Below are 15,513 nucleotides of genomic sequence, written 5' to 3' on the forward strand. Positions count from 1 at the left end.
GTAGAATCCATTAGCACCAGAGAGATCAAAATAATCGTGTTCACTTTAGAAATATCATTTCGACACTTGAGATTACAGTGTGTTCATTTCGATTAGAATGTGTATCTTTCTCACACGAAAATGTAAATGTTACGAATTTTTTCGTTCAGGTATGCAGCCGATGTCACGTCGCGAAGATATACGACGTAGCCGATAAATTTATTAGGTGTTGGAATTAATTCGTAGCGTTTTACAAGTGATGGGAAGTACTTTCATTAATGTATTTTTTAATGCTCATGTGAAATAAATAACATTCTTTCATTAAAAAACGCTACGAATTAATTCCAACACCTAATATGTATTCATTTTCACGAAAAGAGAAAGAAGCGGAAAGAGAGGAAGAGAGAAAAACAGCGCGTACTTTTGTATAGTAATCACAGGCAATCAATGCCGCCTCCTTTGTTCGCTGGTTCGAGTATTCCGTGAGGTAAAACCAGTTCTTGAGTTAGTGCTTTTGCTTAGGCTCGAATGCGTGCGTATACGCGTATTTATACGTTAGGTTGCGGCGACGCTGCGTCACGGAGATCTGTGCTCGCGAAAACACAAGTTGTAGCGAAAAGCAATACGATGGAAAACATTATGTTAATAACGTACTGTCATAGAAGGTTGCGAAGGTAGTGAAAGGTATGCGTATGCCGCGCTACTGAAAAAAAAAAGAAATACAAAACGAGAGAAGCGCGATAATATCCTATGCGACGTCGCACCGATTCGATGGTAGAAAATCGAGAAAACTGGCATTGAAAATTAAATCGTTTATTACACTTCTCACAGATTCCCTGATTAATTTGAAATGTTAGAGACTTGGCTTAGCGCCGTGTCTCCGTAGATAAACATTCAGCATTTCATTATTCATTCAGTTTCTTATTCGTTTACATGGGAAAAGCAACAACTATTCTCTATTTTATTTCTATTTTTTCCTGTACACAGCAATCGGAATATTCTTCCGTTTGCTCTTCAATTACGAATAAATTAAGGTTAAAAGAAAATGATACCTAATGAATATTGATCATATATCTCGAAAATTAATTGGTCCTATTAAGTAAAATGATTATGTGAACTTCCAATTGTTTGCGGATTATATGCGGTTGCTTCATCATCTTATATACAATAGTGTTATTTACGCATCAACAATTGCGAAAGCCCATAATTTATATAGAAAAGTAGGCTCGTGTAAATACAACGCAGTAAATTAAAATGTCAAGGCTTTTAAAAAAAACGAGCAAATATAGTTAACTAATAAAAATTCCTTTTTAATTAATTCCTTTTTAATTCGTATAACGCTATAAATTTCAAACGTTTCGAACTTACAAAGTCTCCATCAGTGGTAATAAAGAAGATGTATTTATGTAGTCAAATTTCCATCCAATGTCAATGAACTAATATATGATATAAAAATATCTAGGCTAATCTTATTTATTCTTGCGTTAAGATATAACGGATCGAAATAAGTATCAAGTGAGAAGTTTGAAAGTTCTTAATTATAAAAAAACTGTGTTTAACTAATTTTTCGGTTGTTATCAGCTCAGTCAATAATTTCATTTAAAATGTCATTCCAAACGAGGATCTTTCTTCTCAACGACTATCCTACTATATTCTGCACAATTAAATGTCAAGATTAAATGTTTAGATTAAAAAATTATTATATTTAATTCAATATTGATGAGAATTTATTTTTCACTTACGTTAATTTATAGAATAGTCAATTGAATCAATTTCAAATTGTGTCTTCGTGTATAATAAAACGCTGTTGATTGTCAAACAATTTGGAATGGACTAATATTGTAGGTCACAGAGTATATATCGATGTGTCACGAAATAAACAAGTATGTTCTAAAATATTAAAAAATATGTTCACGTATGTCGTCACGTATGTTAAAATAAAATTTATCCAAAAACTCAATATCTTTCATTAAATTAATACCGTTATTTTGCTCTTTTATGTAAATCATTTTAGAAATGTTTCTTCTCCGGAAATTTTATTTTGTCTCATAATCTAAAATTTCAATATTTTCCCAATCAAAGTTATGATTGGAGCTAATAATGTGTTTTATGACTACTGAATGTTTGGATTGATCTAATTTTACATTATTTCGCTCTTTCACTCTAGTTTGGAGCTGTCTCTTCGTTTGTCCGACATAAGAGACATCGCAATCATTACAGTTAATTATATTATTAATTATTTAGATGGTATTTATCTTTATGTGTCTTTATAAATTTGTCTAATTTGTTGAGACATCTATACTCTATCATCGTTTTTGATTTATCTATTACATTGGTAATCTTATTCGTGATCGATCTAATATAAGAAAATATAATCATGTTTTTACTTATCTCATTTTCGTTTTCGATTTTTGAATTATTAGTCTCAATTGTCAAATTAGATCTGTTGACTGCTAAGTTTTTAATCCTTTTATTGATATAATCGAAAATCATTTTCAGAGGATAACCATTGTTCAATAAAATCTCAATAACAAGTTCTAGGTTCTTTTTGTAAAAAGATGGATTAGATAACAACAACTATCTACTAATCCGAATATAGTTCTAACTTTATGACAAATAGGATGGTTGGAGAAAAAAGACAAATATCTATCTGAGAATGTTTTTTTGTGATATCTATAATAATTTTATTATCTTGATAATAGATATATCAAGAAAATTCAAACAATAGTTCTCCTCATATTCAACTGTGAATTTTATTCTATCATGTTGACTATTAAACGTGTCTATAATGTGAGGAACCATATCAATTGAAGCAATCATAAATATGTCGTCACATATCTATAATAGACAGAGATATGACAATTGAGAGAATTCAAAACCTTCTCTTTTAAATCAACTCATAATTTACTTATATTCCATGTATTCTTGGAACCACAAAAAACTATCTTGATTTATATTTATTTTAATAACAAAATAATAAGTTACGTTGACGATTATAGGCAATGTAACTTACAGATATTACAACTTATGAGAGTGTAAAAATAAAGGTGCCCGGGAATTAAGTTCTTTAAACTCGTTGATCAAGGAATGGTCTTCGTTCCGAGTCTCTTGCGGTCTTAAGTTTCCGTATAATAATAACTACATGCGTACAGGTAATCTTCGAGGATGAGCAAAGGACGAAGAAGAAGAAAATGATGAAGAAAAGGAAGAGAGGCGCAGGATTGCAGGATAAAAATAGCATGGTATACCGTCGCAAAATAAAAACTAATGATACGAACCTGCAGAATGACGATCCCAAGAGCCAGACTTGCCGAGCAAGGAGAGGAGCAGAAGGCGAAGCACCAAGAAGGATGCAAGAAGTGAAGGAAAAAGGTTGTTTAAAAGGAAGATTAGGATTTGCCTTTAGAGAAGGAAGAAATAAAACGGTAAATTTTATATTTTATGTAGCAATTTAATAAAACCGTTGACGATGATGCCAAAAATAGAGTCAAATATAATGATGAATTTTTTTGCGATATGTCAAAAAAGAAAAGACGTAATCTCAAAACCTTTAAATAACAAACTACCTTGTCAAGTAATGTAAATGCAATAATTGTATAACGTAATGTAATAATTATATAACGATAATTTACATTTACGACAATGATCGATTGTACGATCGTTTCTTCTTGTCTTTTATCATGTTCCATCGCTATAAGGAATAAGATTTTAGTTGAGAAACTGTCGCGAGAGAGATATATGAGATATATCCTGATAGATTACGTGGCATCCTTGAAAATCCTTGAAGATCTACATCCATCGAGTATTCTCGGGATCATACGAAATGTTTGCAGTGCTTAAGTCTTTAGGAGTCACATCACCGTCAACGTCGGCAGTCCGGGATGGTGGGAGCTGAGCAAGCGGTGGTTGTGCATGTGATAGAAGAAAATCTCCCACCCTCTCAGTGATCGCGCGCTGGACCGCGCTATTCGACCTGTCTCCACCTTGTACCTAGTCTCGCCGCGGTGTACCATTGCAAGAGAGCACCTCCGTGTGGTAGCTCGGTTAAAAGTAGGTATTGCCGACCAACCAGTCGGCCAGCTAGCCGGTCAGTTAGCCGATCAGCCAGCCAGCCAGCCAGCCAGCTCGAAGAAAACAATCCTTACGTGCACACCGTAACGTGCATACCGTGGTGCACACCGGTCTTATAATGACGCGACGCGGTGACCGTTTTGGTACGATAAAAGTTGAGGGCAACCTTCGGGTGTTCCTGCGCTGGTTCGAAGAGAGCTGAGGAAAAAAGAAGAGGGAGTGGAACGGGTTCTCTGGTGCCAGTGTGCAGTCTAGTCCAAGACACAGGATGATAGCGAACGTCCGATGAGTATCCTGCTTCCCATTGCCCTCCTACTAGAGTGAGAGAGAGAGAGAGAGAGAGAGAGAGAGAGAGAGAGAGAGAGAGAGAGAAAGAGAGAAAGAGAGAGGGCGTGAGGAGAACGAAAAGAGAGAATAGTTCTCCGCGGGTGACTGAGCTATACCGCCACTTCCATCCTTCCTCCACCACCATTAGCGGTAAGAAGAAATGTCGAAACAAGAAGAAATGTCTACCAGGTTAGTACGCGATTATTATTATTGCATTTGGATAAAAGTTGATTGGGCAAGTAGTGCTCATCGATGACTTTTAGATTATGGATTTTCTAATGTTCTTTCGATATTTAGTTATATATTATTCAGTTGATTTGAGTTAGTGAAGAACTTCATATTCTTGTATCTTCTCTAAGACGCTGAATGATATGTATTGAATTTGATGAACTCTTAATCGAATTCTTTTCATTGATGTGTTCCATAATTATTAACTCGTACAAAATCTAATATTAATTAAAAATTTTTGCTATTAATATAAGTTTAGTAATTAAGGAAAAGTTACTTCAGAATGTCGTCATCATTTTTCTGTTTTTAGCTTTTTCTATTCTAACGTTTTTATTTTTGAAGTTCTAACCTTCTTAGTTTTGTAAATAATTTACATTGTATTTACGATTAATTACGTCATTTAATTTTGAGAAATTTACTTTTTTATGTTTATATTCTTAAATGTATTCATTTGCAATAATAATTGGTAATTAATATTCAAATGAACTAACTATTTAACATTTAGCGGCTTTATCTAAACCCGCATTAAAGCATGCATATATATTTTTTAAGTACAGTGTGTGAAGTGAAGCTTACAAATATCTTAAAAAGATAAGAGAGCATTCCTTCAAAATCTATTCACAAAATGATAAGATTTCGTCCTAGACTTGAATCCAGAAAGAACACTTTTAGTTTTATTCAAGAAATATAAAAACAATTTAGATTTGTTAGCCAATTCTATTAGAGTAGTAACCTTGTGCGTCATGTGTTTCACGTCATGCAATCTTATATGCTTGATTTCGAATTGGATGGAAACATATGTCGTTATACAAACATGTATTCATAAATATATCTGTTACAATTTATGCATGATATCATTTGTCATCAGTATACTATTATATTATATTTCCTTCAACTGCGTACAACTTGAGAAATAAAGATATACCTATATGCGTGCCCGGATAATATGTACACTTTCCAACTACAGACGCAATTTCTGTATATTTTACGTAGTATGATTATCCACGAGAAAATGCAAAAATCTTGTTGTTATCTGTAATGTAAAATATTTCATTTAAATAAAAAAGAAATAAGAAATGAAATTTAAATTGGAAAACAATAAAATTTTTGAAAGTTTGCTTTTTATAAAGTGAAATAAGAATTAATTATTATTGCTATATTATGCGAAATAGAATAAAAAGTGTGAGAAAGAACAAGAGAGAGAGAGAGAGAGAGAGAGAGAGAGAGAGAGAGAGAGAGAGAGAGAGAGAGTGTGCTCAACAAAATAATTTGATTTAATCGACTATAAGGAATATGTAATGCTCACCTTTGAAAAACAACATGTTTATCGAAAGCAATTATACTTCACTTAGAATCATGATTCCATGTATTTTATTTTACTCTACTTTTATTTTACTTTACTGATATAATATATTGGATCATTTAAAAAGTATCCGCGGTTTTTTCATTCAAAAATTGAACAAAAAACCGCGAATACTTTTTAAATGACCTAATATATATATATATATATATATATATATATATATATATATATATATATCGTACTATATGTATTTTGTCTGTGTGTGTGTGTGTGTGTGTGTGTGTGTGTGTGTGTGTTACATGCATATAGAATATTTGTGAATTAACTATGTTCTCTGGCATTTGACTTTCCCCAAAAGGCAATCTGAAAATCTTATTTGCCAATAACGAAAGGTTAACACCGCAGAAGAAAACGAGGATATGTAATTAATCCTTTAATAAGGGATGGCTATCGGTTAGCGCTTCACCGACCCCGCACGTGTATTAACATCTACCCGTTACCTTCATATCAGAACGTGTTTTCGCTCCTTTCGGATTCTGTTTACGGATATTAATTCATCGTAATACTTCAAGGCGCTTGAACGTTAACGAGCGTGCCATTTGTTATTACCGAGATATGACTTACCCACACTATTTCATGCATGCTGTGGCAACAGAGCGCTTTAAATTAATAACTATAGGCGTATATATACGGCGAACCGATACTCGTGCATAGGGCTCGTAAAACCTGATATCAAATAAATATAAAATAAAATTTGAACATAAAATTATTTAACGCGATAAAGTTATCCGCTGTTTACGCCATGACGCGGTGTCATTGCTGATTTTTTTCTGGATAAATGTTACATGCTATAACTAAAGTATGTAGAGAATTTCTAAGTTTTCTCGTTAGTTGCTTCACTATAATAATTTTTATGTTTATTTATTAGAATAGTTTTTTTACAATTTATTTGTTAAATGACATTTTCTTCTTTTGATTTATCAGTTATTATATTATATAATTTTGTGTGTATAAAAAATATTTTATAAAGTTAAAATAATTATAATCGTTTCTTATTGAAATAATGATATAATTTGATTATGTAAATTAATCTCTCTAATAATATTATCCTACATTGCTTTTTTATATAAATAGAGATTACGAGATTATTATTAATGCTTATTAAGCATATAATTTATTATATATCATACAGTTTTAAATATTCCATTTGAAGCTATTATAATTTTCAATTTGAGTAAGTATTACACAAAATTATTAATATTTGATTAATAAAAAGATAATTTTTTTAAGAATGTACAAATAATTTGCTAGATATAGCGATTGAGAAAATATTATTGGATGTTTCCTATTCAATGTAATCTCCTTTTTTCTCTATTAAAAGATATTTCAATTCGATAAGTATAGAATTAATATATCTATTTATGTATCTATTTATCGATTGAAAAACTGAACTATTCTTCAATAGGTTAAGTTTTTGGCTTTAATAAACCATTTAATAAACCGGCATTAACCTTTAACGCGTAATATATTATACATAAACTTTCGGCCTTAAGAATATATTAATAGAACCAGTTATTTATATTTACTTGGCATATGTTTTGGAAAATGCTTGGTATAATTCTGTCAGGATTATGTAATTATTCATTTTTGATTATTAAAAAGACATAAATCCGTAGATTGAGAGAGGAAAATCAATGTCCACATATTTTATTTTGTCCATATTTTTACCTATTTAAAAATTTAAAGTGATTTTCTTTCACACGATTTTTACATAAATAGAGAATGCGCTCCTTTGAAGATTCAATTTTTTTTTGTATTACTCAATTAAGCAGTTTTTTGTACACTCATTTTGAAAACACTGTGAAAAATCTGGAGACTTTAAATTTGTCAAATGTTTAGCGGAATTCTAATAAACCAGTTCTAATTAATCAGAGTTTAATCAAAAAGATCTAATTGTAAGAAAAGAGTGAAAAAGAAGTTTAATAAAACGTTTGCAAAAATATATAAAATATATCTATCGTTTATTGAACGACGCTATAACGTGAACATGATAATTTTTTGTAAAAATGTATGCCGAAGTGAAATAAATTCAATTCTTTTATGTAAAAATTTTCTCTTTTTAATTCTTTTCTTGCTGTAATTACGAAAACGCTGTGAAAAGTCAACTGGACAATTTAAATTTGTCAAGAGTTTAACGAAACTCCAATAAACGACAAGAATGTAGAATTAAATGTAAGAAAAGAACGAGGGAGAAGTCCAACAAAAAAGTTGCAGAAATACATCGTTTTAATTTGATCGAAGTGGAATTACGTCGTTGTTACTATGTAACGTGTAATCAACATTTTTTTTTAAAACGTTTGTTAACGTGAGTATCTCGCGAGGTCAATTGTCTCAATGTCTGTGCGGGCTGGAGAACGATCCGTGCATTCGAGAACACATTCGAGCGTTTTACGCATCCGTAGTAAATAGAATCATTCATAGTACTCAGGCGTGGTACATCGTGAGCGATGTACCTTAGCTACTTATAATGTTAGGCCGTGTAACCGTGTAACCGATTACGGGACTTTTCTCACCGTTTGCACCGTACTATTACTTACTAGCGCGTTTCTTGCCTCGAAACAATTTAAACAACGAACAATTTAAATATGCAAACGAGGATGATTCTCGAATCAGCGATGTCCGTACCAGCTTAAACAGCCGAGAATAAAAAATAGCTATAAAGATCTTATATTTTCCAGCTTATCTTATATTTTCCAGATAAGCTGGAAAATATAAGATCTTTATAGCTATTTTTTATTCTCGGCTGCTCAAGCTGGTACGGATATCGCTGATTGGAGTGTCGAGAATCATCCGCGTTTGCATATTTAAGTTGTTCGTTTCGAAGTAAGTGGTTATAATACACATTTTTAATTAACGTTTTAAAGAATCAGCGATATTCGTACCGGCTTAAGTATCGGAGAATAAAAAATACAGTAGCTAAAGAACTTACATTTTCGAGTTCACATCTGTGTTATAATCCACATTTTTAATTAATAACGTATTAAAGAATGAAGTTATAGAAATTACGCAAAGTTCGATTGTACAAAATTTTTGTTTTTCTCTTTATTAAAATAGAAATTGAAATGGAAGAAAGAAATAATATTTTTTTCATTAAAGCGCTTGGAGTGATTTGAAATATTTCAATATATGAATCAGTATTAAATATTTCAGTGAATTAATATTACGGATTATACATATGTCATCAAATTCATAGTCTGCTTTTTTATTTTAAGTACACTAGCAAACATTTATTAGATCATCGTTAAACGCTCGGCAAAAAGTGTCTGTCACAAAAAGTAGGTATATACGTTAGATATCTATTAGCTTGTCTCTTTCGTCGGACTCCCGTCAGACATCTGTTAAATTGTCAAACTTCTTCTACTACGCTTCCAGTAATTCTTAGCTAAATTAGGGGGCAGAAACGTGATGAAAAGTTCAAATCTAAAAGCCACATAATAGTCGTAAATTAATGGTTGCCCGCCACGCGATAGCCGCGTAGCACGCAGAGTATCCGCCAGGAACTCGAAAGCGACGTTGTACGATAGAACATAACGCTCTCGTCGTCGAGATGCTAATTAATACTACAAAGACGCGAATCGAGAAGGGATACATACATAGTGTGAGTAACTCTAAGCATTTATTTTCGTCGTTTATTATATGTTCGCCTTCGTACCGACACGATAAACACCGTATCGTTTCGTAGAAGGCTGACAGGTATTAGATCCGCTTATTAATGTATACAAAAAAAAAATTTATAGTACATAGTCCACAATTCATAATACATAGTAAATTGTAGAATAAAATGGAAACGTTTAGAATTTTTTGCCTTCTCATTTTGAATAAATTATTAATATCTCGACCTGGTCAAAGTAGTTACATTTGTTCAGAATTTTCCTAAACATTAAATTGCCAATAAAAATCTAATTAGAATAGATAATAATAACATTTTGATTGCCTAATTAAAGACAGTTTTAATCGTTCGCGATCTTTATACAATTGATTTACATTGGCACTATCAAGGCGTCAAGTAATGACTGTCACTTTAATTTGTCGGCTTCACATTTGGATACAATTTCCATCTTTAGATATGTAGATCGGTAGAATCATCATATCTCGAAACGAAAAATAAAACGAATTTTTTATAAAGCTGAACTTACGTCACGATTTTTTACTGTACAATCTTTTACTTTTAATTTTAATTCAATTTCAAGCTCTCGTGATACTCGAAGCGAGACACTTTCTATCAAAATGGAAGGATACTACAGCATGCATGAGTCACGAGAGAGTCTTATTTAACGACACTTTGATCCTACATAATCTTCCTGTATAACTTTTCGATATATATATATATAAATTACTATGTAAATACCTTGTACTGTAAATACTTTAACTTCGTTCTCTTTTACTTTGTTCTCTTTTGCCCTGCAGGAGTAAAATAATTCGTTTTTCTTTTCTCTTCGACTATGTTCCTTTAGAAGCAAATAGAAGGAATAATTATTCCGAACTCGTCACGCGTTGGTACAGGCGGGAATTTTTCTCTGGCGTTCGCGTTCGCGTGCGTGGATGGTAAGCGGGACACGTACACGTGACGGTTCCAATGAACGCATGTTCCAATGAAAATCGTATATATTCCGTGCGTGCGCACAGGTGAACGCGGGAAGCGGCCAAGTGTGAAAAAAGTGCGAAAGAAAATCCTTCTGCAATGGGAAAGCGTGCGGCCAATCAGCGGGCAATTATAAGGAAGGAAACGCATGACTCTACCACTGCTTGTTTGCGTCGTGCAAATAATAGAGAGAGATAATAGCGAGATAGATCGAATGTCGGTAATCTTACGATGAATGCAGGAGGGAAACTATATAGAGATACAGTAGACACGTAGATCTTCGAGGACGCGAAAGTTTTGTTGATATCGACGTTCTCGCGCAAAATAATATAATATAATAGGATAATCCGTAATTCCACGAAACATTGATGATTTCATCGAATGCTGTCAATTCCTTTATCGCGTTGTTATTGAAAGAGCGTAATTGCGTCAAGGACGTCGCTCCATCGCTGATCTGTCCTTTAACAGCGATAATAATTCTAATCTTTCTCTTACCTTCGTAGCGACGGAAGCAGAAAGTGTCTATTATAATCCGCGTGTAATGACATCCGCCTTTAAATGTTTTCAGTCGAGAATCGCATCGGGCTTGCACCGCGGTAGAAAAAAACATGTTGACGAGGAAGAAGGCGAGGAGGACGAAAATGATCCCGCCGGACGGTGGATGGGGTTGGGTGGTCCTTTTTTCCGCCCTTATCGTCAACTTTCTCATTCCTGGCACCGTCAAGTCCTTCGGCGTGCTTTTCGTCGAGTTTTTGCACGTTTTTAAAGCGTCGTCCACGGCGGCCTCTTGGATGCCAGCGTTATGCTACTTCCTGTACAGCTCGTTAGGTAAGCGACTTTTTGCGATGATATTTCACTTTTCAATTGGTTATAAATTTTCTGCGAAAATACGAAATCATATTTTGTGTTCACAGATACATGTATATACAATTATACACATTTATAATAAATTTCTAATTACTCTGATGGAAAAATTTCACTGAAATTATTTCACGTTTTGGTGTACTTTTCAGCAAAATTTCAGCATTTTAGAAAAATTTCTGTTTAATTTCAACGATTTTTAGCTGAAAAATTCATTTTCAACAAAATTTTAAAGAAATTTCAGCGATTTTTTTCAATACGTTAGTTGAAAAATTCACTTTTAGTGAATATTTTTCAGCAAATTTTCAACAATTTCGCTGAAATGTTCCAAAATGTAGAATAATTTTATTGAAATTTTTTCACCAGAATTCATACACAAAAATTGACATCATAATATATATTATTTTACGAATAAAATTTTATTTTCAATGCAATTATACATTTTAATACGTTGTCTTTATACATATTTGTAAGGTAAATAAAAATATCACTTGATATATTCTATAAAAATATTATTTACAATATTTTACAGGTCCTTTATCTAGTATTCTATCGACCAAATACTCGTTTAGAACAGTAACTCTCATCGGCGGCACCTTTGCGGCCAGCGGCATGATGCTGAGCTACTTTGCCAATTCAGTTACTTATCTTTACATCAGGTACAGTTTTTTTTTTGTCAATTGACGTTTGAGAGATGTCGTAAATAAATAGGCAAACACAGTTGTTAACAGTTCTAATTTTAATAACTTCTATGGCGAAACGGTGCCAAATTATTGTGTAACAAGGCCGGTTATTGAATCAATTAATACGAAAGGTCTCCTTGATTTGCGAACATTACACAACTTCTGCGAACTGATAAAGCCCATTCTCTATATGTTGTCTCTATCTCCTTATCAAGTATTTATACTCAATATTATATTAGGTGCGCAACTAAGTTCTCGCTGTTATTTTGATGAGAATGCATCAAAATAACAGCGAGAACTTAGTTGCGCACCTAATACTAAATATTATACTTAAAAATGTATATTAAAATGCTACATGGAACACTTTTGAGGGAAAAGAATTAAACAGATAACGGTTTTATATAATTCTTCTTGCAAGTTACAGAAATAACAATTTATTCTTTTTTTGATACGTAGTTACGGTCTTATGGTTGGAATCGGCGCTGGATTATCATTTCCTCCGACGGTTTACATCGTTACGCAATACTTTGAGAAGCTACGAGGGATGGCGAACGGCCTATGTATTTCCGGTAGCGCAATCGGCACAATAGTGTTACCACCGTTACTGCAACATCTCTTGGACCGCTTTGGATACAGGTAATTTACTAAGAAATTCTAATACCTCTGATAATAATTATTTATTAAGAGAACATAGAGGAGCATTTATTAGAAAAACCGAATGTGAATTATTTAGATGTTCCTCTCGGCTCCGGTTCGAGAACAAGATATCTATTCTACCGAGAGCGCTTCCACAAAAGACTTTATACATAGTTCCAACTGCTTTCGAGGGATCGGATAGTAGAAGCGCACTCCGAAGCGATTTGGGAAGCCACACGACACAAAACCTTTTGCAAACCTACGCCAAAATCTTCGTTTCAAGAAAGGTCTCGCAGATGTCGTACAATGAAGCCTCCATCATTTCGGAAATTCTAATTCCTCCTTTCTATGCGTTTAGTAATAGAGAAAAAATCCAACAAATATATAAAACTTTTTTCATAAAACTTCTAAAGAAACAAATGTAAAAGAAATACAAGCAACGATCCAAGTTGAAGTTTTATCTAAACTATTTCTTTATCGCCCCTTAAAAATAAAGCTGGATGCATACCTTACTTAAATCAGGTTTCTCGTTGTCACATTTCAGAGGAGCTGTACTCATCATGGGTGCGATTACGCTGAATACGCTGGTCTGCGGTCTCTTGTATCATCCGGTCGAGCAACACATGAAAATCGTGCCCCTGGATGACGGTATCGATAATGAAGCACTGACTCTCGACGAGTCGATTGGTGGAAAACAGGAATCCGCTGAAAAAATGGGAGAGGACGCAAAATTCGCGTCGGGTGATGACGAATCAATACGCAGGTTTTCGGATCTTTCGCACAATCAGCACAATGTGGTACTGGAGATCACCGAAAAGACATCTTGTAAGCCTGAGAAGGCAACTTGTAAGCCTGAGAAGAAACTGGATTACAAAACGAATGATACAGTCGTGGGATTACGCTACGATGTCATTAGGGACGAGATTCCGCGTGAAAATACTCCAAATGCGAATGAATTCCGTATGACGATTCGTCCGAGTCAGGAGGACGATGATGATCTGAATAGCGACACGCAGAATTTATCGCGGCGAGGCAGTGCTGGTACCGAGAAAGATGTCAAGTCGCAATTAGATCCCTTGAAAATCAGGAAGAATCCGAAGGAAGATAGGGTGTGCGACGAGGAACCCAAACGGGACGATGTGTGCTCGAAGTCGAGCAAAACACCGAAAAGACATGATGACAAAAAAACGCCCTTCTTCGATCTAAGCGTGCTGAGGGATCCCATTTACTTAGTGATTCTCATCTCCAACTCCACATCGGCCATCAGCAATACGAATTTTATGATCCTATTGCCGTCTTACGCGATTGCCGAGGGCTTCGACAAAAACTCGTCGGCTCTGCTCCTGTCTATAGTCTCGGCGTTAGATCTGGTCGGCAGAATCGGTGGCGCATCCTTATCTGATATCGACTTCGTACCCAAGTATTATTACTTCGTATGCGGACTCGGTACTAGTGGGATCGCTCTGGCGTTATTACCAATGGCGACCAGCTACACTATGCTGTCATTCTTCTGCGGTCTCTTCGGTCTGTCATCAGGAATGTATATCGGTATCACGACCGTCATCCTTGCGGACATGTTGGGAACGGAGAAGCTCAGTTCGTCCTATGGAATTTCGTTGTTCGTTAATGGCGTGTTGCAGCTCGTCGGACCGCCTATTTGTGGTGTTATTTTCGAGAACATACTAACTTATAAGCCGATCTTTTTAGCCTTTGGAATTATCTTAATTTTGGGCACTGCACTTTGGGCGGTAGTGCCGCTTATCAATAGAAATAATAAAAAGGATATAGAAGCGATATAAAATTCGCGCAAATAACTTGTGTACAACTTCGACGAAGGTTTTTCGGTGTAATTTAAGCATTTTATAAGACTTTATGTATTACAATTGCGATGGTTGCGTTGTTGAAAACGTTCAACAATATCCTTAGATACTTTTAAACTGTGAAACATTTGAATTATTGTATATTTCTAGGCGAATTGACACTTGTTTTTGATATTTGTACTTTAAGAAGAAACTTTGGGAAAGCTCGTAAAATTTAATTTTAATTAATATTAGACTTGAAAATAATCGAGCTTTGTATCCACAAAACCAGCATGACCATGTATATAGCTATCTGCGCAGCAGATATTTATCATTACAAGTATTTTCCACGATTTGTGCCATTATTGCTACTATTAAATTGTCATGTAACAAAGGCTTGTATAAACATGAATAGCCATCATTGGAGACAGAATAATGTTGTATTTTAGCAAAATGTGAGATTGTTATCTAAGATGAAAAAAACATCTGTTTGCAAATATATAATTCATTAACAGAATAGATATATTATGTATATTAATAATAATTTTTATATTATTATATTTTTATATTATATCCTGAAAAAATGAATAACTTGTAAAATATTTTTGTAACAATATGATATAAATATTTTTACAATGCCTTTATTCGATAAGTCTTCTGGTTTCTACGAGCCTTTCTGGAACGTGCACACATCAAGCTATTATTGTTTGATTCGTAGCTTATATATTAATATAAGTTTATTGTTAAAAATAATTTTTACTGCCAGTAACAAAATAATATTATTGAGAAATATCTACTAAACTTATCTTATGAATAAAAATACCTAAAACGTTAGATGACGTAAATAAGGACATATACGTACGTACTACAGGAGTTCCGTTAAACAATTTTGTGCCAAAGTGATCAAGAAAGTTTCTAGTAGTTTGAATGACATTCACAGTTAAGAGATATTTAATTATTAAATCATATAATCAATAAATATTC

General features: G+C 33.6%; 1 protein-coding gene and 1 long non-coding RNA gene across 3 annotated transcripts; both read left to right on the forward strand.

Annotated features, from left to right (window-relative positions):
• The first annotated feature begins 2,769 nt into the window (after window positions 1-2,769).
• On the forward strand, window positions 2,770-4,458 carry LOC147909239 (uncharacterized). Its single transcript, XR_015545719.1, has 2 exons — window positions 2,770-3,404; window positions 3,813-4,458. It is a non-coding gene; the product is annotated as an uncharacterized LOC147909239 (long non-coding RNA).
• Window positions 3,960-15,173, forward strand: LOC105153825 (monocarboxylate transporter 12). 2 transcript variants are annotated; one of them, XM_011068914.2, is made up of 5 exons: window positions 3,960-4,566; window positions 11,119-11,378; window positions 11,944-12,070; window positions 12,551-12,730; window positions 13,275-15,173. In XM_011068914.2, the coding sequence occupies exons 1-5, from the start codon at window positions 4,538-4,540 to the stop codon at window positions 14,527-14,529; spliced, it is 1,851 nt and encodes a 616-aa protein (XP_011067216.1). In that variant the 5' UTR covers window positions 3,960-4,537; the 3' UTR covers window positions 14,530-15,173. The 2 variants fall into 2 exon arrangements, with proteins under 2 accessions (XP_011067216.1, XP_087264064.1); XM_087407938.1 differs by lacking the exon at window positions 3,960-4,566 and adding an exon at window positions 8,789-9,566.
• Window positions 15,174-15,513: the final 340 nt, after the last annotated feature.

The sequence above is a fragment of the Acromyrmex echinatior genome, chromosome 7, assembly GCF_024713525.1.
Source record: "Acromyrmex echinatior isolate Ae372 chromosome 7, ASM2471352v2, whole genome shotgun sequence".
In the NCBI taxonomy this organism is placed as follows: domain Eukaryota; kingdom Metazoa; phylum Arthropoda; class Insecta; order Hymenoptera; family Formicidae; genus Acromyrmex; species Acromyrmex echinatior.